A 25,518-nucleotide genomic window follows, 5' to 3' on the forward strand; every position below is an offset into this window, starting at 1 on the left:
GGTAAAGAGCACGCAGCCACACGTGGCTCGTGGCTGCTGCTGCGTGGGAGCAAGGGGTCTTTGTGAAGCCCGGCCCGCTCCCCCCACCGGCGCTGTGACACCGCGGGAGGGGGGAGACTTCCGTTTCCTCCCCTGCCCGGTGGGCTTCGTGAGACCCCCTCCCGGCATCAGTGAGTGCGGGTGCTGGCAGCACGGACACCCTTCGGCATCTGGAAGCAGGCACACCTTGCCCGTCCCTGGGGGACTTGTCACTCACGCGCGGGCTCTGGTGCGCGTGCTAGGAGCCGAGGCACAGGGCTGTGCGTCACAGCACCCGAGGCTTGACCACGGCTCTCCGATCTCTCTTCCCCACCTGACCCCTGCAGGCCCCCCGCCACACCCCAGCCGGAAAGACCCTTCGATTGTGCAAGGCTGACCCTGCTCCCCGCTGCCCAAGGCCCGGCCCATGTCCACACAAAAACTCGCACGGCCGTGTTCACAGTCACCAAAAGGCGGACGCAGCCCCCGGGTCCCGTCCGCAGGTGAACGGCGTATCCATACGTGTCCACGGAATGTCACCCGGCCGTAAAAGGGAGTGAAGTTCTGACACCTGCTACCATGTGGACAAACTTCTAGAAGAGCTATACTAAGTGAAAAAAGGCCAGACACCAAAGGTGACACATGACAGGGCTCCATTTACATGCAATGGCCTGAGTCTGTGACTCTGTAGACACAGAGAACCAACGGTGGGCACCAGGGGCGGGGGGAGGGGAGGGGGGTCAGGGTTTCACGGGGACGGTTTCAGTTTGGAACCGTGAGAAAGTTCTGGAGACGGATGGTGGGGAAGGCCGCACGACACCCTGAATGTGCTTCGTGTCCCTGAACTGTCCCCGTAACGGTACACTGAACGGGATATTTCACGTTCTGTACGCACGCACATACACGGGAAGGAATGGCGTCCTGGTGCTACGCCACGGATGAAGCTGCAAACGTCATGCTCGGGGCGCCCGGGGGCTCAGTCCGCTAAGCGCCCGACTCTTGATTTCAGCTCAGATCGCGACCTCAGGGGGCAAGAGTTCGAGTCCCGCGCCGGGCTCTGCAGTGACTGTGCGAAGCCCGCTTGGGATTCTCGCTCTCCATTTCTCTCTGCCCCTCCCCTGCGCGAGACCTCTCTCTCTCTGTCTCTGTCTCTCTCTCTCTCAGTTAAAAAAAAAAAAGAGAGAAAAGAAAAGTCCTGCTCCGTGGGAGAAGCCAGACACAAAAAGCCACGTGTTACATGACTCCATTTACAGGAAGTGTTCAGGACGGACAAATCCAGAGAGAGTGGAAGTAGGTCAGTGGTTGTCTGGGGCTGGGGCCGCGGGGAAATGGGGAGTGACTGCTTGTGGCCACAGGGCTTCTCTGCGGGTTGAGGAAAATGCTCTAAAATTGACCGTGGTGGCGGCCGCACAGCTCTGCGAACGCGCTAAAGGCACACATTGTGCCCTTTTAAATGGGCGGGTTGTACACAATTATATCTCAATAAAGCTATGATATTTAAAAGCACAAAACGCCCTTGGCTCCCCCCGCCTTAGGAGCGCAGCCAGCCTCCTGGCACGATGCTCAAGGGCCCCTGCCCCCATCGGAGCCCCTCAGTCTGACCTGTGCCCCCTCCAAGCCACCCCTGCAAACCCCAGCCCCAGACTTCACACTCCTGCAATTTTGAACTGCGTGTCCTCCCCCAACCCCCCCCCCCCGCCCACCACTGAGCCGTCTCCAGCCATGAGCCCACGGGACCACGGTCCACTCAGGAGATGTTTGCTTCCAAAAACCCACTTCTTCCCTCAGGGACCATCTCCTGCCTCCTCAGTGCCCCATCATGTCCCAGTGCTCGGCACAGAGCCCGGCATGAATTCATTTCTTCCCCCACCCACCCATCTACCCAACCCCTCACCCACCCCCCAACCATCCAACCATCCCCCAACCCAGCCACCCGTCTACCCAGCCACCCACCCACCCCCCGTTCAGAAAACACTGAGTACCCACCCTGCATGTGCCTTGTCCCCAGGGGGAAAACAGATCTGGCCCGGGATTGACACAGCCAGAAGGGAGGTCTCAGAAAGGCCTCTTGCCTCCTGGGGAGGGTCCCAGGGGTCTCTGAACGGAGCTTAGCCCTTCATCCGGATGCGACGTGGTGACCGGCCCAGGCTCAGGCGAGGTCCCCAAGGCCGAGTGACCCCGTGGCTCACTGCCTGCCAGGATGGGCCTTCTCAGGGTTCATCTGGTGGGAAAAGACAACGGTCCAGGATGGCAACTCCCGCTGGGCTGGGGAGGCCGGGCTCAGCCAGGGCAAGAGAAGGCCGTAGAGCCTCAGGCTTCGAGCCCCTAGGGTGGACCCCCAAGATCCTGCCTCTCTGGTTTTTCACAAGTGCTTGGGCTGATGCTGGAAGCACCAGGCCTCCCTCAGAGAGAGAAAGGCTCTCCAGTCCCACCTGGCCATGCTCTGTGCCCTTGGGTGTGACATTTAAGTCTCTGAGACTCGGTCTTCTCATCTGTGAAATGGGCAGGACGGCCCCCAGGGCAGAGGCTGCACCGTGAGTCAGCGAGAGGGCTCTTAGCAGGGCACTCGGGACCGGCCTGGCACAGAGGGTCGCCTCCCAGCGCCCGCCAGGGGGAGCTGATGGGTGCCAGTCTGGTTGTGCCCGGGCACCGCAGCCACTCCTCTCACGGGGGGGCCGTGGCTCAGAGCCGAGGGTCCTCCCAGGCCCTGCTGCCCCTGCCGTGGGCTCTGAAGTCCGAGTCCACACCCTTGGCCTCGGCCACCTAAACAGTAATGGCCTGTCGGTCAGCAGAGAGCTGGCGTCTCCTCCTCTGAACCTTTAATTTGAGCCTCACCAGCCACCTGTTCTGCTGCCTTTCCGGGTACCCACCTTCTCTCCCACCTCTGGCCCGACACCTCCTCTCTCCCCACCCTCCGGGGTCAAGACACGGGGCCAAGGTTTCACCGTCCGTCCATCCCGTCTCAGCAGCATGTGACATCGTGAACCGGCTCCCCCCGGCTTCCAGGGGTCAGAGCCTTGATCTTCCTTCTTGTTGCCATCACGACAGGCCTTGACAGCCACAGGCGCCAGCCAGGCCTGGCCCAGCCGTGCCCGGTTCCTCCTGCCGTGGCCAGAGAGGGACAATAGCATCGCTGAGCCCAGGTCCAGGAGTGGCCTGACAACTTCCTAGCCACTGCCACCTGCCTTTCATCTCAAGACAGCCCCTCCCGTCTGCTGCGTTCCCCCGACACCGAGGGCTTTCCCGCTCCCCACCCCTGCGCCCAACGCTAGTTGCCTGCGGGGGTCCCGGGAAGCAGACTCTAGCATGTATTATGGACCGTCCCACCCCAGCCATCCGGCAACATGGACCCCACGGCTGGCCGTGAGCACTGTACTGAGAGTCCCTGGCACAGGGTAGTGATTGCTAGAACTTTCCCTAGTGGTGAACTGGGACGGGGCACCTACGGAAGAGAATGTACGGGGTAAGTCAGAGGCCTGAATGGGGGCGGGGGGTGGAGAGCAATTATCAGAACCACGGCGGTGGATGCAGGCGGGCGGCTGTGAACCCACTGGAGAAAGTCGATGGACGGCGGAGGGGGACCGGCCGACCACTTAAGGCAGCCACTTGAGTCTGCGGGGCGGAGCCGCATCTAAGAGCACAGATCAGGAGCCAGCCATCCTTGTAGCTGCGGGCAGAGAACGAGGAGGTGCCCCAGGGAAGGCCGAGAGCCCCAGCCAGTTAGCTCCCGTGTCCGGAGTGGGGCCCGACGGGGAGGAGGAGGCCAAGAGACTCGGGGGTGGGGACAGCTGGGTCAGCCCGCTGGAAACCCGTCCACGTCTGCTCCCCCTGGAACCTGGGGGCTGGCAGAAGTGGCCACTCCCCCCGCCCGGCGAAGGCTAGCCTTCTCCGCTGCCTTCTGAGACATCACATCTCTGCCTTGGACTATCGGTCTGTGCCTTGGACTAAAATGTGCGAATCTTAGCTTTTTATTTTCTTCCTCGAAAAGCCACTTTAAAAGTATCACCCGCCATCGCCAGTCACTGCCTTGGGACGCCATCCCTCGGTCCCCTAGAGCCTTTCGCTGGGCAGGTCAGCCCAGGGGACCAGAGGAGACAGTTTATTCAGCTGCCTGGCCCCTTTTGTCCTGTTCCCTGAGACAGGGTGCCTTTTCATTGCTTTTAGCCACAGTCTGGCCAAATAACCCATCCTAGATTCCCTCCATTTTTTTCCTGCACCGACTTTCATGTCAGGGTTTACAGTGGGCTGAATGGCGGACCCCCGAAAGGTATGTCCCCATCACATCCCTAAAACCCCTAACCTGATTCAGCAAAGGGGTCTTGGCAGGTATAATTAACAGAGAATCTTGACGTGAGGAGATCATCCTGGATTATCCGGGCCCTAAATCCCGTGACAAGTGTCCTTACTAGAGACACAGAGGAGGAGAGGCCATGTGAAGGCTGAGGCAACCCTGGGTGACGCAGTCACAAGCCATGGAAGGCGGAGCAAGCTGGTGGCCGCCAGAAGCTGGGAGAGAGGCATAGAGTGGATTCCTTCCCCCAAAGCTTCCAGACAGAGTGGGGCCCCGCCAGCAGCCCGCTTTCCTGCTGGCCAGGAGTGGGGACACTGGAGCCTCAGACACGGAGTGAATGCAACTGGTCGAAAAATAGGGGACACTAAAACTCACGAGGCCATATTCCTATTTTTTTTTCTTTTTTTGCTAAATCCCTGACTTAAAAAAAACAAAATCCCTGTGGAAGCGTGGTAGATCACCAGCCCCCTTTTCTGAAAACGGACAGGGAAGGGGAAAGAAGGGGGCATTTCTTCTGTTTTTCCCACATGAACCATATTTCACGGTAGCCAAACAGTGGATGAGCCAAGTTCTTCCCTATGGAAGAATTCCAGAAGTAAAGCTAGAATCAGAAAAATCATCAAGTTCCAATCCTTAATGAAACAATGGTCCTAAGTTACAATCACTAATGGCAGTCAAAATTATCCTGTAAAGACCAACAGGGAGGGCCACCTGGGGGGCTCAGGCGGTCAAGCGTCTGACTTTGGCTCAGGTCATGATCTCACAGCTCGTGAGTTCAAGCCCCACGTCGGGCTCTGTGCCGGCAGCTCGGAGCCTGGAGCCCGCTTCAGATTCTGTGTGTGTGTGTCTCTCTCTCTCTGCCCCTACTCGTGCTCTGTCTCTAAAAAATAAACATTAAAAGAAATTAAAAAAAAAAAAAAAAAAAGGAAGGCGCCTGGGTGGCTCAGTCAGTAAGCGTCAGACTTCTGCTCAGATCATGATCTCACCATTCCCCGAGTTCGAGCCCAGGGTTGGGCTCTGTGCTGATGGCTCAGAGCCTGGAGCCTGCTTCCGATTCTGCGTCTCCCTCTCTCCCTGCCCCTCCGTCACTTGTGCTCTCTCTCTCTCAAAAATAAACACTTGAAAAAGGAGGGGGGACGCCTGGGTAGCTCAGTCGATTAAGCGTCCAACTCAGGTCGTGATCTCGCTGTTGCGGGTTCAAAACCCGAGTCAGGTTCTGTGCTGACAGCTCAGAGCCTGGAGCCTGCTTCCGATTCTGCGTCTCCCTCTCTCTCTGCCCCTCCTCTGCTCGCACCCTGTCTCTCTCTCTTTCTCTGTCTCTAAAAAATTAATAAGCACTAAAAGAATTTTGTTAAAAAGATGTGATCTGTTACTGCGGCTATGTATAAAAACACCCACGTATCTATAGATGGAATGATAGGAGGTCTGGCCTTAGCTGATGTGTATTTCCTCACAATCTATAATTAGCTTCCTCTGCAAACTCTCCTTCTGTGAAATACACATGCGGGAATATGCACAAAGCAAACACACGGCTTCAGGCCACGTTATAAAGGAAGGGCGGACATGAGCAGCAGGTCAGAAGAGCACCTCCACCAGGCCCCCAGGTCCTCGGCCTCCCCCCCACCCTGCAGTCTCCTCTCCCCCCACCAGAGCCGCGGCTACGCTGACACCCACGTCCTCGTGCACATCTTTTGTAGTTTTGCCATCGAAATATGCCACCATAAGTGCTATGATCGGGGCCGCCTCTTCCCGAACGGCACAGAAGGGGGATCCCTCCGCGGAGGATTCGTGTTTTTCCGTGGAGCGCTTTAGGGTGTGGGCTGGCTTCTTTTCCTTTGATGGTCTGCTTCCGTGATTCATTCGTGTGTTTGTGCCGACGACGGTCCATTCATCTCCAGCGCTCCCCGGTACCGGGTTCCTTCGCGGGGACCTGCCCCAACCCATTCTTTTTTTTTTTTTTTTTTTTTTAATGTTTATTTATTTTGAGACAGAGAGAGACAGAGCACGAACGGGGCGGGGGGTTAGAGAGAGAGAGAGAGAGAGAGAGACACAGAATCCGAAGCGGGCTCCGGGCTCCGAGCCGTCGGCAGGGAGCCCGACGCGGGAGCTCGAACGCACAGACCGTGAGATCGTGACCTGAGCTGAAGTCGGCCGCTTCACCGACTGAGCCCCCCCCCCCCCCCCGGGCGCCCCTCATCTCCCCGTTCTGATGGCAGGGACGCGGGACCGTTTCCGGTTGCAAGCCTCCGTGCTGCTGCGCGCGCCCGTGCGTCCGGGTGCAGGTGCTCGCGCACAGAGCTCCGCTGGCCCCACCCCCAGGAAGGGAACGGCGGGCTCGCGATTGTGGGCCCCGCCAGCTTCGTGGGGCAGTGCCTTCGGGGTCGCACTGCCCCACGAAGGGGTCGTTACACCGTGGGCCCTGGCCGCAGAGACAGGTGGCAGTGCTGCACAGGCCTGCACTCGCTGGCACGTGGTTGGGTCAATCTTCTTGCTTTCGGATGTTCTTGTGGATACGGGTGGCCTCCCACTACTGTCTTAATTTGGATTTTCTTTTCTTTCTGTTTCTTTCCTTCCCCTTCCCTCCCCTCCCCTCCCCTTTGCTTTCCTTTTCTCTTTTTTCTTTAAAGAATTTATTGTTCAGTCATCTCCACACACAACATGGGGCTCAAACTCACAAACCCGTGATCAAGAGTCACACTCCACCCACAGGGCCTGCCAGGCACCCCTTAATTTGGATTTTCTGGGGGCGCCTGGGTGGCTCGGCCCGTTGAGCCTCTGACTTCGGCTCAGGTCATGATCTCACAGTTTGTGGGTCTTGAGCCCTGCATCGAGCTCTGTGCTCACAGATCAGAGCCAGGAGCCTGCTTCGGATTCTGTGTCTCCCTCTCCCTCTGCCCCTCCTCAGCTCGCACTTTCTCTCTCTCTCTCTCTCTGTCTGTCTCAAAAACAGAAACATTAAGGGGCACCTGGGTGGCTCAGCATCTGACTTCGGCTCAGGTCACGATCTCGTGAGTCCGAGCCCCGCATCAGGCTCTGTGCTGACAGCTCAGAGCCTGGAGCCTGCTTCCAGTACTGTCTCCCTCTCGCTCTCTGTCCCTCTCTCACTCGTGCTCTGTCTCTCTGTTTCTCTAAAAGAAAAAAAAATTTTTTTGTCTTGATACTTTTTTTTTTAAACTATCGGTCTATTCTTTTTCTTATTAAGTCACAGGGATTCCTCCTATATTCTGGACGTCAGACATGCACCGGTTTCCAAGTTAACCTCCATCCACCCCAAACCAGCCTTCGGTACCAGCCTGGCGGTGCTGGGGTGACTCTGCCCGCGGCTCCCTGGGGCTCTGCAGGCAGGCGCTACTGGGAGCCCGCAGCGGGGTCCTGCTTCTTTCTGCCGTCACCCACCCCCCCCAGGAGGTCCCCTGCCGGGCTTCTGCACCAGGCGCCGGCAGTGACCGGGCACCTGCTGAGTCCAGTTCACGGCAAGTCCGGGCTCCCGGGACAGTCCTGGAGGCGGCACCTTCGGGGTCACCTCAGAGCTCCGAGGGGCCGTCTCCAAGATTCTTTCTTTCTTTCTTTCTTTCTTTCTTTCTTTCTTTCTTTCTTTCTCTTTCTTTCTTTCTTTCTTTCTTTCTTTCTTTCTTTCTTTCTCTCTTTCTCTCTCTCCTTCCTTTCTTCTTTCTTTCTTTCTTTTTCTTTCTCTTTCTTTCTTTCTCTCTCTCTCTCTCTCTCTCTCCCTCTTTCTTTCTTTCTTTCTTTCTTTCTTTCTTTCTTTCTTTCTTTCTTTCTTTCTTTCTCTTCCTTTCATTATCCCCACCCCTTCCCTTGGCTCCCTCCGTCCTAGAGGGCGATCTGCTTCCTGCAGTCGTCACCTCCGTGGAGCTGAGCGTTCTAGGCTTTCAATGCTCATGGTTTGGCTGGATTGGTTAAGGACCGGAGAGAAACGCGTTGGGAGCTTGGAGCCTGGCGGCAAGGGGGTCTGGGGAAGAGGCAGTGGACGGACGTCCTGGAAAGGACGCAGGCTCTGAAGCTATCTGCCTCCTGGGTGGACGTCTCCATGGCCCGTCCCCTGCGGAGGAGGCTCTCAAGAATCAGACGGACACACGGGATCCGTCTGTAAAGGTTTCGGCCTCTTCCGCTCACTCGATGGCCCCTGCGTCCATGGTCAGAGGGACGGAGACCCGGCCCGGCCACTCCACGGACCTCCGCCACCAAAGCCGATCGGCCCACCGCACTGCTGAGGGCCTAGCCGGCCAACGGCCAAAGCCGCTGCTGACCCCTCTCGATATGGCACCACCACACGGGGGCCGGCCAGCCAAGTCCTGGCACGTGTATTACATTGGACTCCTCTGTCACGGAGGGGACGGAAGTTCTATCCGTCCCACTGGAACAGATGTGGATTCTGGACGTGGACTGGCTTTCCCTGCCCTTGAGTCTTCCGCCAGCCCGACGATCCATGGAGTTGGGGAGGGCCTTGTTCACCATCACGGCTTCCCGCACGGCTCCTGAGCCGGGAGCTCAGTCCTCAGCAAGAAAAGCGGAGCGGTGGGCGCGTACTCACGGAAGTCACTGGTCTCTCACGTGCCCCGTCACCCGGACGCGCCCACCGAACACCGGGCGGGGCGGCCCACGAAGGACGTGGTTACGGCACCGCTCAGCAGGAACACCACGGAAGCTGGGGGTCCTCGCTTACAGACTCCAGCGCGTGCTTCGAACCAGAGACAGATACACGGTGCTGTCTCCCCCGCGGCCCGATCGCACGTCAAGGACCCAAAGAGCAGACGTGGCAATGGCTCCTCTGACTTCCACTAACACCTCACGGCGCTCTGAGTCCCACCCCCCCCCCCCACCTCTGAGCTTCGACTGGGTTGGAAGTCTTGGTTCTCGAGGGAGGAAAGTCCCCCCGGAAATCCGCAATGGCTCCTTCCATTCGGAAGACGAGGCTCCCACCCAGAAACGTGGGGGCCCTCATGCCGCCGCGTCGAGACACTAAGGAGAGGGTGACCTCACCGGCTGGGGCCGTGGAGCCCTCATACCAGGGACAAGGTGGGTTGTCGCTTCACGCTGAGAGCAGGAAGAGGCAAGGCTCGAACCCAGGGAGTCATCTGAGGTGCGTTTTGGTATTTCTGCCGCCCAAAGTAAAGAGAGGGCTACCACAACCAAAAGTAAATAAATAGCCGGATAACTGGAGGTTTGTGCCCCCCCGGGGACGAAGGTCTAAGGCACCCCGTTAGTTAAAGAAACCGTGCCCAGCGGAGATGCTGCCGCGGGCGAGGGACCCCCGACAGGGGACGGTACGGGAGCGGGCGCGGTGACAGCTGTCTGTGCTCCGATGCCTGTTACGTGTGTACGTGTTTGCATCTCGCGGTTTTTAAGATCTCCTCGTCCCCCTTAGCGTTTTCGGGAAGCGCTGTTGGGAGTGGACGCTGCAATCTGGTTTCAGGCAGAAGATTCCGACAGAAGGAGACGGAATGGGAAGGGTCGCCAGGGACGGCGTCTCGTCCCGCCGGGGCCGGGGGAGGCTCGACCGCCTGGCTCCAGTACGACACGCTTCATCTTCTCGGGCAGGCACGTAGGGCTGGGTGTTCTGTTTCTGCTTCTGTTATAGGAAGTTCCCATCCGCTCAGAAATGAACGTTCGCCAGCTGAATGAACAAAGGGCAGGACTGTGGCGGTCCCGAAGTTTCTGGCTCATCGCCCGCCGCCTTTACGTCCAACGTGATCTCAAACATCCTTTACGCTGTGCCTTGCGAGGCCCCGGCCAACCTCATTTTGCCCTTTGCCGGTGTCTCCCTGGGAAGCTCTGGGAGGCAGACTGGGGAGCCCTGCTCCTTCCTCTCTGCTTCCTGTGGAATTCCTGCCAGCGTGTAAAGATTCTTCACGGTTTTGTCCTGAAGCAGCTGCCGGATCCGGTCCGTGGCTTTTCCGACAAGCACAGAATCCACTTTATCATGTGGCCGGCCCTCAGAGGCGGCAGCCGGCGGGCGCCCCTCCCCCGGGGTCTGGGTCCCCAGCCATTGGGCCGCTCGGTGCACAGACACCAGCTCAAGCTGCCAGTGCTCCTTCCTCCAAAGTCGGACCTCAGCTCCGTGCTGTCCCTCTTCTGTGTTTCTACCATCTCCATAATATGACTTGGTTATAGGACCCTCTTCTCTGCCCCGAGCCCTGGAGGTGGTCATTGCCTCCTGCAGCTGATGCCTCAGAGAGACTTCAGACGTCTTGTTTTGTTAAGTTCACTTATTTCTTGTGAGAGACAGAGAGGGGGGCAGAGAGAGAGAACCCCAGGTAGACTCCACGCTGTCAGCACAGAGCCCCAATGTGGGGCTCGATCCCACAAACCGTGAGATCGTGACCTGAGTTGAGATCAAGAGTCGGGCGCTTAACCAACTGAGCCACCCAGATGCCCCTAGACGTTTTTATTTTGTTGGACAGTTATCTAGTTAACTTTGGACGTCATGAACGACCACATCTATTAACTTCTCTCTGGTCAGATCATTGGTGGGATTTCTGTCTTTGAACGGGACCCTGAGTCCCTTATCAATGATATGTACTGCAAATTTCCTCTCCCGTCCGTGACTTTCCTTTTCACTTATTGTTTTAAGTTGTTATTTTCTTTTAAGTTTATTTATTTATTTTGAGGAGTAGGGAGGCAGACAGAGAAGGAGAGAGAGAATCCCAAGCAGGTTCTGTGCCGTCAGTGCAGAGCCCGACGCAGGACTCAATCTCACCAACCATGAGATCGTGACCTGAGCCAAAATCAAGAGTTGGATGCTCAACCAACTGAGCCACCCAGGCACCCTTTAAGTTTTTATTTTAATTCCAGTTAGTTAACATTTTTTCCACTTACTTTTAAAATCAGTTTTCACAGGGCACCTGGGTGGCTCAGTCGGTTGAGCATCTGACGTGAGCTCAGGTCATGATCTCATGGTCCGTGAGTTCGAGCCCCGCGTCGGTCTCTGTGCTGACAGCTCGGAGCCTGGAGCCTGCTCCAGATTCTGTGTCTCCTCCTCTCTCTGCCTCTCCCCCGCTTGTACTCCGTCTCTCTCTCTCTCAAAAATGAATAAACATTTAAAAAAATAAAGCAAAATTAGCTTTTTAATTTAGGAAAGTTTTAGATTCACAGAAAAATTGCAAAGATAGTTCAGAGTTTCCATATACCCCGCCCCCATATATACCATAGATGTGTATATTTTTTAGCATTTAAGTCTCTTAGTCCCCCACCCCCACCCCACACATGATTTTTTTTTTTTAAGTTTATTTATTTATTTTGAGGTCGGGAGGAGCACAGAGAGAGGGAGAGAGAGAGAGTCCCAAGCAGGCTCTGTGCTGCCAGCAGGGAGCCTGGCTCAGGGCTCAAACTCAACAACTGTGAGATCATGACCTGAGCTGAAATCAAGAGCCAGGACGCTTAACCAACTGAGCCCCCCAGGGGAAACCTGGCCCCCCATCCCGCATGATTTTTACTGCATCCTACAAGCTTTGATATGTTGCATTTTTATCATTATTCCATTAAAGTACTTTACAATTTATATTCCGAATTTCTCTTTGATCCATGAGAAATTTGGAAATACGTTTCTTTAAAAAAATTTTTTTAAATGTTTATTTATTTTTGAGAGACAAAGAGAGACAGAGCATGAGCAGGGAAGGGGCGGAGAGAGAGGGAGACATAGAATCCGAAGTAGGCTCCAGGCCTTCAGCACAGAGCTGGAAGGGGGGCTCGAACTCACAAACCATGAGATCATGATCTGAGCTGAAGGTGGGATGCTTAACCGACTGAGCCACCCAGGCACCCCTAGAAATATACTTCTTAATGATCATTAAATATGCTTTCTTCTAGTTGGTTTTTTTTTTTATTGTTTTATAGACCATTTTTCCCCTGACCCTATTTATATATGATCTGAATACTCTGAAATATGTTGAAACTAACTTACAGCCGCCACATGCTCAGTTTCCTGAATGTTCTGAGTCCGTGTGCAGGATGCTCACAGGGGGTGCGCACGCAGGACTCGCAGGTACAGGACGCGCGCTCACCGCGCAGGGGCGGCGCGTGCCCTCGCGGTGCGGGTTCGCGGTGCGGGTTCGCGGTGCGGGTTCGCGGTGCGGGTTCGCGGTGCGGGTTCGCGGTGCGGGTTCGCGGTGCGGGTTCGCGGTGCGGACGCAGCGCCCCAGGGGGCCCCCGCCAGGACCGGTGTCTTTGTCACCGTTGGGGAAACCGTAAAATACACTCGGTAAGGGAGCGAGCAGATGCCACACGAGGGTATTATTGGGGCATGACTGGAGGGGGTGCGGAATGCTCGGGGCAGCATCGGGGCAAGGGAAGTTCAAGACCTAATTTTGAGACGCAGTGAGCAGCGAGCAAACTTGAATTATCTTAAAAAAACATATCGATCTTTAGGAGTCAGAATGCTGAGAGCAATAGCAACAGCAGTGGCAAAAGTACACGAGAAGCAACACGAAACTACTGTCAACAAAACGCTGGGACCAACCGCGACGGTGGCGGGCGGAGACAAGGGCCGCTCCTGGTCCCCGGCTCCCCCGCCCCCAGTCGCGCGCTCCGGCCCCGCCCCCGGAGCATCCGCGGCTCCGGCTCGCCGCGCGGGCCTGCCCGGCCTCGGCGCTCGGCTCGGCATGCCTGCGGCGCTGCCATGGAGACGCGGCCCCGAGGCCAACGGGCCCCGCCCCCGCCTCCGAGCGCCCCGCCCCCGCGCCCGCACGTCACCGCGGCCCCTCGGCGCTGGTGACTGGGCGCGGGTCTGCGGTGGGGGCGGGTGACTGGGGCGGGAGGCGACGGGGAGGGGTGATCGGGGCGGGAGGCGATGGGGGCCGCGAAGGACTGGGGCGGGAGGCGACGGGGAGGGGTGACCGGGGCGGGAGGCGATGGGGGGGGGGGGCGCGGGGGACTGGGACGGGAGGTGATGGGGAGGGGTGACCGGGGCAGGAGGCGACGGGATGAGAAGGCGATGGGAAGGGGTGACTGGGGCGGGTGGCAGTGGGGGAAGAGCCCAGTAACAGGGTGATTCCTCGTAGGAGGCAGTGATGGGTGGAGGGCCCAGGATGCTGGGGAGGCAACAGGGTCGTGCCATGAAGGGATCCCGTGCCATGAAGGATGCCCGCTGGCTGGGCAAAGTCAGGGAGACTCTGCCGCCAGAAATGAGGGCAGCGCTGAGTGATGGGGACTCTGGCCATAAAGAAGGAAAATTCTGCATGGCTGGGAAAGCATTTGGGGGGGGGGGGGTCTTGTGGATGCTTCCCTGTTTGGTTTCCACATGACGTCATTTCTCTTTCCAGCCCAGGGGCCTCCCAGATGCCTGGAGCAGAAAGAAGGTGCTGGTGGCGGGGTGAGTACCAAGCCATCCTCAGCACGGGCAGCCCAGGCAAACACCCTCCAGGCCAGGCGCCGAGGGATGAGCCCCAAAACCTGTGCTCTTTCAAGTTCTCAGGACTTACGTCACAGATGCAGACTCACGCGCTCCAACCGGCAGTTCCCCGGTATTGCCCGTGAGCTCCTAAAAGAACTAGGATAAGTCACAGGCCTGCCCCTGAAACCCAGGCTCACAGTCTGGGCCACTGGACGGCGACTGAGATCGTGAAACGTGTCAGTACTTTGGCCTGGTGCTCCAGATCCAAAAAGAGTTAAGATCCTGAGCCGTCAAGGCCCCGCTTGCCGCTGGGTGCTTTCCCCCGCCCCTGACGACATGGTCGTTTCTTTGTAGCATCACCCTGGGCGAGAGCTGAGGACAAAGCACTGAAGAAAGCCTGTCTCCAAACCCCGCCGTGCATCAGCGCGGGAGGCCCGCCCAGGCCCAGATCAGCGGAGGGCAGCTACGGGGAATGAGGTCAAGTTCCGTCTAGTTGCACAGTGTCCTTTCACGCAGGGCACCAGAGATACCTTTCCGAGTGAAGTGGGTCCAGCCATGGTGTCAGAATCACAGTAGACCCCCGGCAAGTCCCCCCAAGGTGGGTGCCTCGTCCCTGGCAACCGCACATCTGGTAAGGTGCGCACAGCCGTCACCAGAAGACTCTGTGGCCGGGGCGCCACCGTCCAGCTTGCTGTCTCGCGTGTGCTTCTCAGGTGTGCTTCCAGAATGCTCAGAGGCTCCTCTCAAGTTTCCTTGCGATGCAGTCGTCCTGAGGGTGTTGACTACAAAGGGCCCGGATTCCTCCTTTTCACCACGGAGTTCGATAGGGGATCCCGAAACCCAACAACCGAAAAAGTTAGTTAGCGCGCTTAGCGTAAGGCAGCGGGCAGCTGTCCACGCCACGCGAGTTCTGGCTCAGAGAGGCCCGGCGTGCAGGAGCCCAGGAGGGGAGTTTGCGGCCAGTGATGAGTGGCCGCGTGCCGCTGGCGGAGAAGGCCCTGTCTGAGAGCTATGCCCGGCTCCGGTACCGGGACACCTCCTTGCTCATCTGGCAACAGCAGCAGCAGACACTGGAATCCGTGCCCCCTGGGACATACCTGAGCAGGAGCCGAAGCATGTGGTACTCCCAGTACGGAAACGAGGCCATCCTGGTCCGGGACAGAAACAAGCTTGAGGTCTCCCGGGACACGGGCCAGTCCAAGTTTTGTACGGTCATGTAACTCCAGCCTGAAGACCGGGGCCCAGGCACCAGGCTGGGGCGGGGGGGAGAACAGGCCACGTTTCGTTCGGGGGCCTTGGTGATTTCCAGTCCTTCCTGGGAGATCACGAATAGTGAGCGCGAAGACGAAGCCGGGCCGGTGGCGCCCAAGCCCTCTCTCACGGGATCGAGTGACTGGCGGACCTGGCCTCTGGGCCCGGTGCCTGGTCCGCTGGCACTGCGGGCACAGCCCAGGCCGGGGCACGGCCAGACGCCGCTTTTCTCGGACGCTTCCGAACGAACCAAGCAAGGGGGACTCCCCTGGCTACAAACCACCTTTTCAAAACTTTCTAGGCTGTCGTCAGCATTCTCCCTTCTGCCTGGTCTGGAGACAGATCTAGAAAACGGTGGAGGAGTTAGCGCCACATGTGGGCAGGCAGCGTCTGCGGGGGGCAAGCTGGATTCCGAGGCCAGCGGCGGCACCGCGGGAGGGACTGACGCCGCGCGTCTTGTTACAAGATGGGCATCGCGTGCAAGGCGCGGGGCAGCTTCCGCACCAGCTGCCGAGTACGTCCCAACACAGGGCGGAAGCCCAGAACTACTGGGCTGGAATCGCGTGGCTGGAAAAGGCCGGTGCGGCTTCGCGGTGCGCCACCTCTGCGGGGTCGGGCGCGTGCCGCGGGAGGCATTTTCAGAGGCTTTGCCGTCTGCTGGGACTGAATGCTGTGAGCCATGCAGCCATGCAGCTGTGGGAATCTTTTGTCAAGGCTGGTTTTTCTAAATAAATACCCTTTGGGACACTCCTTCCTTCCTCACTTTTTTTTTTCTTTTATGTTTGTTCGTAGCACCTTAACTTGGCTTCAGATTCTGTGCGTGCGTGTGTGTGTGTGTGTGTGTGTGTGTGTGTTCATACCAGGAGAATCTAATGATTGCTACAAACCCCGTTACAGGAACGCATAAAGCAACCCCAAAGCATCAGCCTTGTGCGTGTGCGCGCACAACTGCGCGTGCTTTTAAAGGCACGGCCTGCGCCGTGCGCCTTGTTCTGGGAGTTTCTTCTGCTGTACAGATGGACGTCTCCACCATGCTTTGAATGTCTGATCAGCATTCCGGTGAGCCGGCAGGTGGGCAGAGGGTCTCCTTGATGGTGCCGTGCAGACAGCACAGCTCGAGCTTCGTCGTACGTGGTTCTTTTTGTGGCTGTGCCAAGTTCACTGGCAAACATCCCGGAACTGGGACTGCTGGGTCCGAGTGCGTTCCCCAAATGTTTAGTATCCAGCCACCGGCCTGGTCTTTTGTGACGGACCCTTGGCCGGCTTGCTGCGTGGGTTGGGAGGCTTGAAGTCACATTTCGTGGATCGCCTCCCGGAGCGGACGAGGGAGGCTGGTCCCAGGTACCAAGTGAGGCCTCTGCAGTGAGGGCTGGCCTGTCGAGCAGCCCTGACACGGGAATTAACCCAGTGGACAGCTGGGTCAACATCTCTGCAGGTCTCCCGTTAAAGTCCTGCTTGGGAAGAAAGCAGACTTCAGAGACTCATCGGGAATGCCTCTGTGCCACACGCTGACCCGCACCTCGGATGAACCTGAGAACAGGTGGTGGTTGAGTTCGGTTTGGCCCCAGGCATGGAGGGGTAGCGCCTGGGAAGACCGGCACCGGCCACCGCCCGTGTCTGCACGGGTCAGGGTGTGCAGGTGACTGACGTGCACTGGCTGCTTGTAGGACAGCAGGCGCTAAGCTGCTTAGAGCATTGGAAGCCACCGTCTGCCCGAGGGAAGCCCGGACTGCTGGTCTCCCTGGCTTGGGCTGGGGCCACTGAGGTGGACACGGCCCAGCCCCCGTCCTTGGGGAGGTTGGCCTGGATGAGGCGGGGCGGGGGGGGAGGGGGGGGGGAAGAGTGTGGACAAGGATGCCGGTGCAGGGGATGCTGGGAGGGTGCCCGCTGACAGCCTGGGGGTGGGGTGGGGCGGGGCGGGGCGCCAGGCCTGGACCTGGGCCCACCGGCAGCTTTCTGGAGGACGGCTCCACAAGGCCCGGCTCAAACGGCCAGACTGCTTGCACAACAGCGTCCGAGCTCCCGCGTCAACCGCTCCTCGCCGAAGCTTCTACCCCGCGCCGGGCTCCGCAAACGTGCGACAGTGTCTGATGCCCGCTGTCCCGGAACCCGCCCCCGTGGGGACCGAGGCACGGCAGGGAAGGGGGGATCCGCCCGGAGAGGAGGGATGGCCGCAGGAGGATGGGAACGTGACAGATGTGCCTCCACATGGAGGACAGCTTGCTCTGGAGGACAGCGGACAGGAAAGGCTACGAACGATGCTCCCGAAACCCTGGTGCCTTCCTGCCCGGGGGGAGGACCGGAGCTGCTTGGGGTATTTGTGCCCGGCCCCTCGTTCTGCAGCAGTAAGGGGACTGGGCCGCCTTCCAAGCACCTCCACACACACGCACAGGAGGCTGGGAGCCACCGAAAGCACAGGAAACAGCACGTACGGGACCTCTTTTTTTTGTTTGTTTTATTATGAAACAAAACAAATGCCCCAGGAGAAGGGTCCATGATTACCAGAGACATCCAAGAGTACTTTCTACCATTTTTATTCTGTTGTGTTGAGGCCAGCACTGCAATAAACAAGCTAAAACTACTTACATTGGACTCATTTTCAGTAACTGACATTTACAGGAATATACTAGAAACGGCACTAAAAAGTTTAAGAAAAGTTACGGTAAACTTGCATGCACATCATACAGAAAAGTAACATTTTAAATATAAAAAAGAAAAACTTCCTGGACGCGTTACGCCAGCATCGAGGCACAGGCTACAGCGGGTGGAACGCGTCCCTTCTCTGGGCGGTGTTTCTCCCAGAGGGCTGTCACAGACGTGGGTGTGGCAGAACAAAAACAAACAAAAGGAAAACATATCTTACAGTTTGTAAGCAAGAGGACGCCGGCCGCCCGGCAGGAGCAAGGGTCTCTGCCCCCTCGGCCTCCGGGGCTCACGTGAGGCCAACCTCCTAAGTGCACGGGTCCCTCCCGCTCGAGAAGAGGCCGTGAGGGGCTGCCCTCGGGTCCTCGGCGCCGGGACGGCCCTGCCCGTCGTCCCGCTGCAGCCTCCCCAGCACAGAGACGTGGAGAGACGGCAGCCACCGCAGGCTGACCTCGAGGGGGCCGAGGACGTGCCCCCAAACTCTAAAGAGAAACCAGCTTTGAAGTCTGCACAGAAAGCCTTAAAAAAGAAAACCGCAGCACCGACAGCCTACGACTGTTCTGGATGGACAGCAGCCCTGCGCGCCATCGCGGCCGGCAGCCTCTTCCCGGGGCGAGAGGGGCAGAGGTGTTCCAGAACCCGGTCTCCCGCAGAGCCGGCGGGTACCGAAGGGCTCGGAAACGCGTCCGCTGTGTGAGGAGCGCGGGGTCCCCGACCTACCGGCTCACACAGGCCCCTCGCCACCTCTGCGGCTGGACAGGTGCTCCCCGGGAGCCCCCCTCGGCCCCGTGCAACTCCCGGCACCCTCTGTTCGGGGTCCGTTCGTCACCCGGAGGTGCGCTCGCCGTGCGTTGCCAGAGAGATCCTGCTTTAAGACCCATCCATCGTGTCATGTATTAATTCCTTAAAGTCCTAGTTTAAATATTCCATTAAAGATCTGCTTAGAAAACACCTTTGAAAAACAAGGGTAACTTTAAAAAATGGCAAGTTTAAAATCCACATATATTTTGATTATAAACAAAACGTGATTAAAAGTTTAACTGGCTCAAAACTCACCTAGCATCAGAATCACCAGCAGTAAGAAAAATGGTAACCCATCCACTGCCCCATCAGTCAGAGTTCCACATCCACCGAGGGCATCCGTGACCGTAAGGGCCGGTGGAATCTGAATGCATTTTATGATTTAAAAAAACTGCCCCCCTATTAGGATACTGAGGACTAGTCCCCTCGTCTGCCTGGAAACGTGCCACCAGACCAAAGGCCAGGCCACCCGCAGCTCCGCCCCCAAGCACCCGCCTCCAGAAGTCCTCACAGGGAGGCCTGGGAGAATGCCCTGTGTCAGTCATTTCTGTGCTAATGGGAAAATGCCCTGTGTGGTCTTGGGGAGCGAACCCTCCTGCGGCCGGGGAGTTGGGGGTCTTTCACCCCTGGAGAGAGAAGCCCAGCCAGGGCGAGCCCGGGGGTGGGCTGAAAGGCGGCAGCGGGGGGGCCGCTGCCGCTGCCCCTGCCCCGGGGGCTGGGAGGTGAGGGGTGCCCCGTCTGGGGACCCGGACGGCTGACCCCGGCACTCTTGGCCTAAGCCACACGCTCAGAGCTCAGGCAGGCAGTGTGGGGCGGGGCGTCCCTGTACTCAAAGGCCGCAGGGCGGCCTCTGGAAGAAACAAAACCAAAACATAACCTTCTGTTAAACTCTGTATATTATTATTATTATTATTTTTTACAATAGAAAGTTAAAAATCAAGACTTAGATTTACTATACATTTTTTTTTCTCTCAGATTACAAAGTTTATATTATATAACTGGGGTTCCCTAAATTGATTTCTTTTAAAACAGTCCTAAAGAGACCAGAGGCGAATACAAAAGAACTCAACAAAATAATAAAAACTGGGGGTGTGCTGCAGCTGGAACTTGTCTGTACGTCTGCAAACATCTCTCTCTCTCACACACACACACACACACACACACACACACACACACGAAGAACAGACGCGGAACCCCAGCGGAGCCGGGAGGGGGGCCGGCGCGGGCGGTGGGGCACGAGCACCTGCAGGCCGGAGTCCGGGGTTCTCCTGCCAACCACTGACGAGGCCTGCACTTCTGCGATATTTTTTTTTTTTTAATGCATCTCTTTTGCAGTTTTGTTTTTCTTTTCTTTTTTTTAAAAAAATGACCAATGATGTTAATAAATAAAGTATCCATATATACATGAAGTTGGGGAAACGGTTCCAGGGTGTGCGGCAGCTAAGGAGTTGGGGACACACGTCGGGCTGGGCTTTCGTAGAAAACTGCTGAACCTTACAAAAAGGTCTCCTTTTATTTTTTTATTTATTTTTTGTCTTTTTAATCTTTTTTTTTGTTTTGTTTTTTGTTATTTTTTTTTTTCTTAAGTTGAGGTAAAAGTTTCAGTGTATGGAAACCTATGAACTGCACACGCAGCCCCCGTGTTCCCTTCCGGGAGCCCCGGACACCCCTCCTCTCCGCGCCCGCCTGCCTCTCTCCCCGCCCCTGCAGAAGCCCTGCCTGGAGCTGGACGGGGCCCCCGAAGCCCGCGCCAGGCTGGCTGTTCTCCGCGCCCCCAGAAAGAGGCGACCCCAGCCGCGAGGCTGAGCTCGGGGCCCAAAGGACAAAGACAGCGCCTGTTTGCCAAGCTGACCGCTTTCCACACGGTACCATCCAGAGAAACTTCCTTTGCAACAATGCGTTCCGGGGCTAGAGACCAGGTGGGGCGTAAGAGAGGGGTTTCGCGAGAAACCTCAGGCCGCGTCTGGCATGTTTTTTCTACGGCCGTCGGGTCAGCGTTCGAAGTTACCGTCTCCAAGCAACCGAGTTCGGTTACAAAGACTTTATGCAGAGTCGCACCGTCTCATAAAGCCTCACGTACCCACGAGAAAGGTCTCTGACCTATTAAAGCAAAAACTGGAAGCTACCATAACACTGAGTTAAGAAGAAAGCCCGCACACCGTGGAACGAAAGTAGTATATTAACCATAGAAGGGAACGAAGGGAACACTGCAGAGTCGGGGCGTGTGCGACGTTGCTGGTTTTGTGCCGTTCTGGGAGTCCAGAGCTCATTCCGAGTCGCTGCTGTCGGAGCTGGACCCGCTGGAACTGCTGCTCCCGGACGCGGACGAGCTGCTGCTGCTGAGCCGGGACGGCCCTCCCGAGGGCGCGGAGCCCGCTTTCTCTGAGGGAGACGCGGCAGGTGAGAGGCGCTCCCCCGCGCTCCCCCGCGCACCCCCACACCCGCCGGGCGAGCCCTTCCGGAACGTCCACCCGCGTCACACCGCCACGTCCCGTGCCTCGACCCACCCATTTCTTCACCCCGGAGCTCGGCCGACATTAACGAATGTTTGTTGAAAAGAATGACCGCGTTAACGAGATCATGGTACGGTAAGAGACGCGCTCGGCCTCTGGCCGGGTTCTGGGCACAGAGCTGCTCAAACCCTGGGAATCCCCGGACGGGGACGTCTTTGGTTATCTGCGCGGAGCCCCCTTTACATCACACCCGAGTTTAGGCTCGTGAGCGACTCAGGGTACGGCTGGTCCCCAGGAAAACCGTGTGGAGGGGGCTGGGAACTTCCACCCCCCGGCCCCTAACTCCGGGGAAGGGAGGGCAGGGGAGGCGGAGCGCTGAAATGTTCTCGCTCCCCGGAGCTTCCAGGTTGGCGGACGGGCGGAGGGGCGGGGAGGGTGGCGTGCCCAGCGAGGGGAGGGAAGCTGCACGCCCTCACCCCTGCCACTCCTCCCCTTCGGCTGTTCCTGAGTTGTGCCCTTTACAATAAACGACACGGTAGATAAAGCACTTTCCTGAGTTCTGCGAGCCACTCTAGCAAATTATCAAATCCGAGCAGAGGGTCTCGGGAACCCCAGCTGACAGGTCGGTGGGAAGGCAGGCCCAGGACTTGCACCTGGCATCTAAGAGAAGGGCGGTCTTTGGGGGCGGACCCCCCACCACTGGGGTCTGAGCGAACCCTACGTAAATAGTGTCAGGACCGAACCGGATGGCTGGACCCCACCCACAGCTGGCACTGCAGTCAGTATGAGCAGAAGCCCACGCACTTGGTGACAGAAGTGGGAGTGAAGCTAGCTCAGAGGTCAACAAAGCTAAGTATACTCGAGTCTAGAAAACACAGGTGCGATCTGCTAGGAGGATCTGACGGGGCGTGGGGGGAGGTCAGCAGTATACAGATATCCCCCAGTCACGTGCCGCCTACTCTGCCCTTCCCAGGGGCGATCCCGGGGACCCTCCCAGGCTTCAGAGGGAGCGGGCAGGGCAAGCAGGACTCGGCAAGGCGGCGGCACCCAGCCGCCACACTATCGTGCAGATGGGACCCCGACTCTGATCACCACCTGGGCGCCACCATCCCTGGGGCCGGGAGAAAATTATTTGCCCTTACAGGCTCCAGAGGAAAGACACAACGAGTCAAATCACCTGCTCACCTAAAATAAGGCTCCGCGGTCCACAAAGCACAGGGCCTGGCCAGGGGCAGCCGGGAAGAAAGCCCGCTGCCGGGGGCCAGGACCCCAGTCCCTCTCAAGCCACGGGGTCCACCCCCAAAGACCACACTGAGGCCCTTCCACAGAGTCCTCTCCGGGGGTTCTGGCCTGGGGCGCTCCCACCCATGCCTCCCATCTGCTCAACCTCCCTGCAGGACCGGGGTCCCCCGTTTACAGGCAAGGGACTCGGGGGTTCAAGAGATCGAGAGCTTCACCTAAGGACACACTGCCCCTGAGCCGGTGGCGCCGCAGACCGAAGCCTGGGTCCGCCGGCCACTGCCCTACCGCCGACCCTCCCCCCCCCCCCCCCCCCCCCCCGCCAGCAGCAGCAGGGGCCGCTGGGGGACCCCACGCCTCGGCAGCAGCGTGGCCCACGCACAGGTACCTTTCTTGGCAGGCTTCTTGTTGTTCAGCTGTCCGCTGACATCCTGCAGCCGCCTCTCTAACTCCTTCTTCTTTTCCTGAGCTAACTCCTCCTTCGACTTGGCCGCCTGCTTCTTCCCGCTTGTGGCTGCAGAAGAGCACGGAGCTGAGAAGGCGGGGCGGGGAGAGGGCGGGCAGCCACCCCTGGGGCCAAGGCCGCACCCGGCCCTCGGCAGGGCGACCTCCAGGTGCCAGCCAGCCCCCCCCCCCCCACCAGACGCTCACGAGCTGTGCCTGGCCCCCCCCCCGCAGGGCCGCCACCCGAGCTCCCTGCCGGGACACGGACCCCGGCCCGCACGCGCTGTTCCCTCGCCACAGGCACAGCCTTTTCTGCAGACCTCACGCCATCCCCACTCCACACGGCGCACAGACGGGCGCGTGCCGCTTGGCGACACCGTCCCCCGTGCGGAGGGCAGAGTCGAGACCTGAACGCTGACCCTCCAACTCACAGTTCTCCTCACGGGCGCAGCTCTCCCTCGGCTCGGCCGCCCCGCACGCCTGTGCCGCCACCTCGGAGTCCAAGGGGAACTTACCGAGGGCCCAAAGTGCGTGACTGCGGGGGTCACGTGACTCCGTCCAGGGGGAAGCAACCGACCCCTCCGAGTGAGGGAGAAAGCCCGATGAGCGGGCCGCACGCAGGTGTAGGCACACGCTGGCTGTTCCCTGGGGCCGGGCGCTGCCCGGCTCTCCTGCCTCCTCGGGCCTGTCCTTTCCCTCACTCCCCAGCACCCGCTGCCCCAGGCAGTGCCTCGTCCCCGTCCGGTGCCAACGTCCGTCCCGGGAGGCCTCTGGACCCTCAACTCCCAGTAAGAGGAAACTGGTCTGCCCCGGCACGGGGACCATCGAGAGGTCCCTGCAGCCCTGCTCCAAACGGAGCCTCAGGGAGGCTTGTGGAGAAGGCCTTGGCTGGCACCCAAATGCAGGAGGCTCAGGACCGACCCAGGGGTCCTGCCTGTCCCTGTGACCGCCGAGGCATGCACGCGCTGCCCACCTGCCCAAGGGCGGGGGAGGAGGGCCCGGCTGAGCCATCAGCACCGGTCTTTGGGGCATGTGGCGGGAATGGGGGGAGGAGAGTGACCCACCCCACTTCCTAGCTTCCCGCCCCCCCCCCCGCACCGGGCCTACAGAAGAGGGAAGCGGGGGAGGCAGGGGGGAGGAGAACAGAGATGGCAAGTAGGGTGCTCTGCCCCCCACAACTTACAGAATGGCTTCCTTTGCTTTTTCTGTAAACAAGACTTGACGTATCTCTCTAGTTCCCGCAACGTGGTGGGTTTCAGAGTCTCAAAGTCAATCTCTATCTCGTCAGGGTTGGAGTCCCTGAGCGAGGGCTCCCGGGACTGGATGATGTGCACCACCCGGCCCAGCTTCTCCCCGGGCAGCCGGTTGATGTCCAGGCTGAGCTGGCGCTTCTCGTCGTAGCTCATGGGCAAGCCCTCTTCCTCCTCCTCCGAGTCGTAGGAGGCCGACGCCTGCTTGCCGCCCTTCTTGGGCTGCCTGAGGGACGAGGCAAAGAACACTGTGGCACAGAGCCCCTGTCCCGTCCCCCTGACCACGTGGAGCCCCTGCCTGTGTCCTCCCAGCCCCCGGGGAGCCCCTGCCCTGTCTCCCCAGCCCCCGTGGAGCCCCTGCCCCGTCGCCCCAGCCCCCGGGGAGCCCCTGCCCCATCCTCCTGTCTCCTGCCCCCCAACCCCCGTCCCCCCACCCCCATGAAGCCCCAGCCTCATCCCCTCTGCCCCTTGTCCCCCCCCAGCCTCATGGAGCGCCTGCCCCGTCCCCTGTGAAGCCCCTACCCCTGTTCCCCCAGCCCCCATGGAGGCCCTGCCCCATGTCCCTACCCCCCCCCCACCCCGTGGAGCCTCCAGCCCCTGTCCCTCCAGCCCCCCTGAAGCCCCAGCCCCTTGCCCACATTCTGTCTGGCCTTCTTCCTCTCCAGGACCGGGCTCTTTTACCAAGGGGCAAGCCCAAAGTGGTGCCCCAGGCAGAGAAGCCAGGTGGGCTGAGGGCTGCATGTGTACCTGCAGGGATACAGAACACCCTGTTCCAGCAGAAGGTGCTCCACGCCTGAGCCAGGACAGGACTACAGTGGTCAGCTCCCTTCAACACCCCACAGGCGTCTCAAATTCATCTCAAATTCGGCAGGTCAAAAACTGACCTCCATATTGACATAATCCAAAAGGAGACAGGAACGGAGACAGAGGAGTAAAAACCAGAGGGATGACAGAAGACACGGAATGGCAGACCAAAATGCAACTGTAACAATCACTACATTAAACATAAACGGTCTAAAGACACCAACTAAAAGAAAAACAAAGTCGGGCTGGATAAGAAACAAGACCCGACTTACATGCGGTCCGCAAAGCCCCATTTTAAATACAGTGACGGAACTAGGTTAGGAGTAAAGAAATGGGGGACTCAAAGGCTAACCAAAAGAAAGCTGAGCTGCAGTGGGTGTATTAGCATCAGACAGAGGAGACTTCAGAAAAAGGAATATCGTCAGGAAGGAACAGCACGTGGTAAAAGAATCAACTGACCGAGAAGACATCACCGTCCTCAGTGTGCGTGTGTCTAAAATCCAAGCCCCAAAATATACGAAGCAAAACCGGTAGAACCAAAGGAGGCAGACACATCCACGATTACGGCTGGGGACCCAACGATTCTCTCCCTCACGTTAATTAATACAACAAATCAGCAAGAAGACAGAAGACCAACACCACCATCAACCAAATTAACCCAACTGACACGTTTTTGTCTTTTTTTTCCCCCCTGACATTTAGGCAACACTAGACCCAACAGTGGGAGAACACATATGCAAGTCCACGTGGAGCATCGCCAAATCTTGGCCATAAAATAAATCTGAAATTCAAAAGTACTGAGATCACACAATGTATGTTCTCAGACCCTAATGGAATTAAACCAGAAACTAGTAACAGAAAAACGTCCAGAAGAATCTCTAGTTACTTGGAAATTAACACGTCTTAATATCCTGTGGTCAAAGAGGAAGTCTGAAGGGAAATCAGAAGATATTTTGAACCAAATAAAATCATATA

The 25,518-nt window shown here is 58.2% G+C and overlaps 2 protein-coding genes across 9 annotated transcripts in view; one reads left to right on the forward strand and one right to left on the reverse strand.

Annotated features, from left to right (window-relative positions):
• The first annotated feature begins 13,010 nt into the window (after positions 1-13,010).
• BRD3OS (BRD3 opposite strand) lies at positions 13,011-15,646 on the forward strand. 4 transcript variants are annotated; one of them, XM_042965213.1, is made up of 3 exons: positions 13,011-13,036; positions 13,588-13,637; positions 14,013-15,646. In XM_042965213.1, the coding sequence occupies exon 3, from the start codon at positions 14,624-14,626 to the stop codon at positions 14,876-14,878; it is 255 nt and encodes an 84-aa protein (XP_042821147.1). In that variant the 5' UTR covers positions 13,011-13,036; positions 13,588-13,637; positions 14,013-14,623; the 3' UTR covers positions 14,879-15,646. The 4 variants fall into 4 exon arrangements, with proteins under 4 accessions (XP_042821147.1, XP_042821149.1, XP_042821148.1 ...); XM_042965215.1 differs by having other exon boundaries at positions 13,031-13,057; XM_042965214.1 differs by lacking the exon at positions 13,011-13,036 and adding an exon at positions 13,042-13,057 and having other exon boundaries at positions 13,588-15,646.
• A 4,863-nt stretch (positions 15,647-20,509) lies between these two features.
• Positions 20,510-25,518, reverse strand: part of BRD3 (bromodomain containing 3) — a 64,545-nt gene continuing 59,536 nt past the window's right edge. For all 5 annotated transcript variants that reach the window (XM_042965206.1, XM_042965205.1, XM_042965208.1 and 2 more), the window contains exons 10-12: positions 23,673-23,965; positions 22,434-22,559; positions 20,510-20,735 (exon numbers count right to left, since the gene is read on the reverse strand). In XM_042965206.1, the coding sequence (XP_042821140.1) occupies positions 20,620-20,735; positions 22,434-22,559; positions 23,673-23,965 (535 nt within the window). In that variant the 3' untranslated portion in view covers positions 20,510-20,619. The remainder of the gene's footprint in view (positions 20,736-22,433; positions 22,560-23,672; positions 23,966-25,518) is intronic.

The sequence above is a fragment of the Panthera tigris genome, chromosome D4 (genome assembly GCF_018350195.1).
Source record: "Panthera tigris isolate Pti1 chromosome D4, P.tigris_Pti1_mat1.1, whole genome shotgun sequence".
Lineage (NCBI taxonomy): Eukaryota > Metazoa > Chordata > Mammalia > Carnivora > Felidae > Panthera > Panthera tigris.